Source organism: Dermacentor variabilis, chromosome 6, assembly GCF_050947875.1.
Source record: "Dermacentor variabilis isolate Ectoservices chromosome 6, ASM5094787v1, whole genome shotgun sequence".
In the NCBI taxonomy this organism is placed as follows: Eukaryota; Metazoa; Arthropoda; class Arachnida; order Ixodida; family Ixodidae; genus Dermacentor; species Dermacentor variabilis.
Window position 1 is genome coordinate 129177600 of NC_134573.1, and position 6170 is coordinate 129183769.

General features: G+C 44.4%; 1 protein-coding gene across 3 annotated transcripts in view; it reads left to right on the forward strand.

The window, feature by feature from the left end:
- Window positions 1-6170, forward strand: part of adp (WD and tetratricopeptide repeats 1) — a 32697-nt gene that overhangs the window by 22636 nt on the left and 3891 nt on the right. For all 3 annotated transcript variants that reach the window (XM_075695775.1, XM_075695777.1, XM_075695776.1), the window contains exon 14: window positions 3890-4082. In XM_075695775.1, coding sequence (XP_075551890.1) covers window positions 3890-4082 — 193 coding nt within the window. The remainder of the gene's footprint in view (window positions 1-3889; window positions 4083-6170) is intronic.

Here is a 6170-nt window from a genome sequence, read left to right on the forward strand (position 1 = left end):
ACACGCTAGTTGAGAGAAAGCGATAACCGCAGTCACTTCTCCTAGCTTGCGTACTCCACGTGTTACCGCGAATCAAACCCAGTTTGATGCTAGGTTAGAGCCATCGCTTCGATGGGTGCCGCCATGTTTGTTGACGCAAAGCTTTTGGGGCCGCTATTTGGGCTCCCGCTGAATCGGTGAAATAGCGTTCCCAACGCAACACCCAAACGCAGTTTGCGTCTCGCGCATGCGCAGTGGCTTCCACGCTATTTCTTTGGGGCCCCAAAACGTTTGGGGCCCCTATTCTAAAGCTCTCTAGTGTTTGCTTCTTTGTCACAACAACATGACAGTATTGCATGAGGCATACTGAGCAGGCAGGCAGAACAGAAAAGCATCAGTAGTGCCTATGCATTGCAGTCTGTTTGCATTGAAGTCAACATCATGCTGACGTTTAGATATGAGGTTGTGTTCCTGTATTTATTGACGAGTTTGAAGAATGAGGGGATCCAAGGGGCCTGGTCACGGCCATGTGAAGAAGCATGCAATGAAGCCAGCAACGGCATAGTGGAAATTGTTGTATAATAAGTAGGGGTATGGCGAATATTCGAAACTTTCTAAGAACGAATCAAATAGTGTCCTGAATATTCAATTCGGTGTTCAAATCGAATAGTCATTATTCGTAAATGTGAATATTTCACAGCATAAGCTGTTATGGGCTCATTCGAATAGCCGTTTTGGTTGGCGATGGTGTCCGCCATTACAGCCTGTGTCCGGTGTCCATCACACCTATCGCCTAGCGCACAAGAAGTCATGTGATGTTACAGGTGCACTGTGTAGCGTCGGTCCACGCTCACTTTGCATTGCAGATACACACTTTGGTGCATATAAAGCCATACTTATCCAAGTGATTCGCATTTTAATGTTTTGTGCATGCACACGCTTAACTTTCACATTGAGACGATGCACACTTTGAAAGGGAGGACAATGCCGCGTCTGTAGTGTGGCAAAGACATTGATAAAAGGGAGACACATCGCCATGTTGAAGAAACATAGCAAACAAGAATAAGTGACTAGTGCGCGATGTTAAACAGTCTGTCTTCGTAATCGTTCCTGCGGACTGAGTGCTTTGGACCCTCAAGTTTCCACTTGCATCGTATTGTGACACGTATCAAGGGACGTTATATGTGCACCGCATAGTTCTGCTACCTGCATTACCTCTTCACAATGCATTATGGTGCCCTCTCACTAGGTATGAACCCCTGCTGAAGAACCAATTGTAGAGCTATGCACGTGTCTGAAACCAGGCAACGTCGGATTCAGCAGACCACTGTGCAGAGAGCAGCACAAGCCTCAGGTCAACATTGACACCAGGTGGACAGTTTAGTTCACTTGAGAAAAGGATGCAAAAAGACTTCGCTGTGAAGATCCTGTAGTATGTGCTGCTGAAAATGCAGCCTGACAGGTTCGCCGCGAGACCCTCAAGTGCGTGCTCCCGAAAATCAGGCACGACAGCTTCTACATGACCAACCTCGCATGCATTCAGCTGAATATGCGGCCCGGCAGCTTTGCCGCAAGGCATTTACGAGGCAAGCCACTTTACTTCGTGGCCTTTACATCAACAACACTGAAGACACTTCACGTGTTACCATACCGCAGCAAACCCCGATCAAGCACTGCGTTACAAATTCCATAGACTTGGATAACATCATGCAGCGTTGCTTTGCACTGCTTAATCAGACCCACGGATTTGCCACCTGCTCTCTCAACATATGTTCTCTGGCTGCACATAGGCTTGACATCACGCTTGGCTATATTTAAAAGAAAAGGAAGATTAAGGAGATATATAAAAAATTCTAGAATGGAAAACATGCATGGCATAATTAATTAGATCAAGCAGGCAATTTAACTGTTTGTCACCACCCCGTTTCAAATGGGATGCCAATAAATCATCATAATCATCACCATCATCGCATTGTGCTGCTTGTCACATGATGTGACATGCACGCCGCGGAGCGTGGACCTGTTGCATGGAGCTGGACCTGGTCAGCTCAAGTAGGCTAGGCAACTATTCGTAGCTGCCTCGTTTCAAAGGGCATGCAAATAAATGACGATCATCATCAACAGCATCGTATCATACCGTGGTCAATGGGTGTGACATGTGCGCCACGGAAGGGTATGGTACACTTTGGTACCCGACTTTGATACACATTATGGTACCTCGTCACAAGGTTGAACCCTCTAGTGTGTGCTGCCATAAATGGAGCTCCTCTGAAGGCACTCCTCCAGCTTATGCTGCGACTGTGCTGTGTGTGCTATGCAGGCCTGTGACTTTTTCAAATAGTCTTTTAATATTTCGAAACGTCAACTGCGCTCAATTAAGTATAAAATTGCAGCAGAAGTATGGTTAATTTTCGCGCCCGTGGGCATTGTATAGATGTATAGCATGAGAACTTGTATAGTGGAGCAGGCTATGTTGCTTAGGTAGCCATACTTTACAGGCTACATATACAGAGATCATTTGCACTCTGAAGAGTCCTGTGCTTGCGAAGAAGCTACTTGTTTGCTCCTAATGCTGCATTTGTGCTTGTATTAAACAACACTTTATAACATACTAACTTAAGACACATACTTGCCAACTTTAACAGCACTATGATGTTAACATTGTTTTATATTAATTCTGATAATGGGTGTTCATTATTTGATTCAATTCACTTTGCTTCTGGCACTATTAGACTATTATTCTATTTGATGTCAAAAATATTTGTGCACCCCTAATAATCGGGTAAAGGGAAACAAAATTCAACAAGAAGATGACTTGCTGCAGGTGTGAGCTGAGCCAACATCTTCCACATTACACACGTGGTGCTTTACCGATTAAGTTATTGCAGTGATCATCCTCATGTCCGGTTATTTTTTGTATTTGTCAGTCATAAAATAATGTAGGGACCAGTTTTCAAGAGAGCTGAAATGGGCTCTCTGCACGAAGAAATGGGTGCCTGCCCCTAGCTTGAGCATGAATTCAGGTTTTCCAAATGCAAGGTTTTGATCACCTCACAGTTTGTTTGTCATGGTTTCTGTGTGTGTGTTATTTTCTAGAGCGCAGCTCGTAGACGCCCGTTCCTGTGTTGAGCATCAGCATCCCTTGGCATAGCAGAGTGAATGAGCACAACGTACGATGAAAGAACAAATGTGGAGCGCAGCGGTGGAAGAAAAACGGCTATTGCAAAAAGAGCGCGAGGAGGAAAGTGGAGAAAGAGGGTGCAGCAGAACCGTGAGGTGGAAAGGAGTGGAGGAGGGTATAGCGAAAGTGTAGTGCCATGCAAGACTGGCTCTGTGGCAACGACTGCTACGAGATGGTGCCAGAGTAGCACACCGTCATTTGTTCACCGATGGAATGCAGTGAGCGCCTGCACTGATACCATACATGGAAACAAAGTGCTGCATGAGCGGAGGTCCGTCTGCGGCAGCTGCTGTGAATCACACCCATGCGTCACCCACACGCTGCCTTACCATAGTCTTCAGATTAGCAAGGCAGTCATGCCGCACTTTGCTCCGTTTGCAATGTACCGCACAAGACAAATTGTCCGTACCAGCCAAGCTACTCACAATGCTCTCTTCCTATTATAAACTGTGTCCCTATATAATCATAATACAAAATTTGGACACGCAAGGTAAAAGTACATATAGAACTGCACTCAAATTTCGCATTAGGGAGTATCGCAATCGTTGGTGAATTTTTAATTTTTTTTCAGTACTCCTATTTATGAAATGTGTAAATCATAACCTGTACTACATCTAATCCCTCACATGGCACACCTAGTATATTTACTGTGAGGAAGAAAAAAACAGCTTCTTTTTTTACCTGGCTCGATTCTTTACAAGGTATGCTTTTTTTTTTCATGGCTCGCAGTGCGGGTCAGTTTGTGGTGGCGGGCTCGGACGACGGCTCGTTCTTCGTGTGGGACAAGCAGAGCACGAACCTTGTTCGGGTGATGCGTGGCGATGACTCTATTGTCAACTGCCTGCAGCCACACCCGAGTACCTGTCTTCTAGCCACCAGTGGAATAGACCCCGTGGTCCGGCTATGGAGCCCAAAGCCTGAGGTGACTTTTGGCTAAAGTGTTATTGTGTTGGCAAGCGAGATGTTTTCAGTGAACTGCTTTTATTCCTGCAAGTACTGCAAGCCACCCTGGCTCATGCAGGAAAGGTATCCAAAGCCATAGCTGAATGTAATAAACATAGATAAATCAAGCCCATTTATAATGATCCCAGTTATCGAGGAATGCTTCGTTATTAAGACCAAAGCTAGCATGACAATGATAACTCTCTATGCCATCTCGGAACGAACATGTCGCGGCTCCGAGCCCCTTTGGAGGGAATGCCGAAATCTCCCAAGGAGGCGCCTTGCATTACTGCTCTTTCCCAAGCTGTGCGAGTGTGAGAGCAGACTCAAAAGTATCTCTCAGCAGACGATGTGTACGCTTATTACGAACGCTCGGCTATAACAAATTCATTCTGCATGACCGTGATGTTCATTACAAGTGGGCTCGACTATAATGAATTGTGTATAACAAAGTAAATTTTTAAAATTTCTTGCTGATATTACCATGCAATGAATATATGCTCGTAACGATTGTATATAAAGAAAGGTATTTTCATGTCAGATGTGACTTCATTATAATCAGTTTCAACTGTGTGTCATGCACTGGCAGGCCTTCGGAGCTGTTTTGGACGTGCCCGAGACGATTTGAGCCCTTGCGCGCAGCAAAAGGCATGCATTTGTTTTTTCAGGCGTTTTCACGCCCTTAGGGAGTCTGAAAAATAGGATGTTGACTGTACCCAACTATACGAATCAATTTGTGAACATTCAAATAGTTCAGTTCGCGACTCGATTATCTACTGCTCTATCTTTCGTATACTTGGTGAAATAATTGGCTGAGGTCAATTGATGAGGCGAAACCACAATCTGATTATGAGGCACACCTGTTTTGGTACAAGGGTCGTCAACTCAATCAAAACATTTCTTATGCTTGATGCTGACAAAGGAAACGGCGACAAAAGCAGTGCGTATGTGTGAAGATGCAAGACTCATTAGCCGCTGGAAGGCTCACAGATCGTATCGTATATGCATGTTCGTGCATGCAGTTCCGAACTTTGTCAATCTGCAAACTTCTATGCGCAATTGTAGTAGTTGCCAGCTCCAACGGTTGTCGTTCATGGACACAGTTTCTTGTTGGAGCTTCTAGCATTGTTATCGGGCATAACACACATTTTGTCTATTGCGATAAAGCATGTCAAAGCACATCTGCCATTTGGAATGCACACAAGACATTTGCATCAATTTTTGTCTTGTGCCTGATGGCGCAAATAGTTCTAGCTCATTTGTAATTTTATGTCTGTCTTGTGCCCAGGCACTTTTTTCTCATTAGCCTACAAAATTTTGTTTTGTTGTTCACAAAATTAAGTTTCTTGTCTACCCAACTAAAAATTTTTGCAACATACCATGCATGGTATACTGACCGTGAGAAAAAGCAAGCTCAGTTGGTCACTGTTGGCATTGTCTTGCTTCACTGTTGATTGAGCAGCACTTACTGATTGCACAGTTAAAACAAGCTTTGCCAAATGGCTTCAGATTACTGCTGTACTACTCCAAGTGTTCCAAAAGAACCACTTTTTCTGCTCTGACACTGCTCCAAAATGCTGGTGTGGTTGCTCCTAAACTGGTCCACAACATTTTTCCTGCTCCAAAAAAAATGCTCCAAATCCTAAACTGGCCGGACCACCACTGAGCATTGCCAGTTCTGTGGCAACATCATCGCGTGTTCCATATCTGTGGTCACAAGTGGAGTGCAGGAACATACACGAGGTTAGATTGCTCATACAGACAGTGCCATGTTAGGGCATTGCGTGCAGCATGTCAAGAATGTAGCATCTGTCCCAATAATATTTTTTAATCTGCTTTCTTCATCCTGCCATCTACTGAAGGATAAAGTTTGCACCTTTAAGAACTTGTGAAATGCTTTACTTTGTTGTTTGTGGTTCTTGTAAACATTTAGTGTGTGCCTTTTCACAACGCAATGACACTTTACATTCTGGCCTGGCAGCTACACCATAATGCCCAAAGTGCTACCAGATTTTCCGTTTCTTCACTTGCTTTTACGTAATTTGTTGAATGCACTTCATCCGTGCAG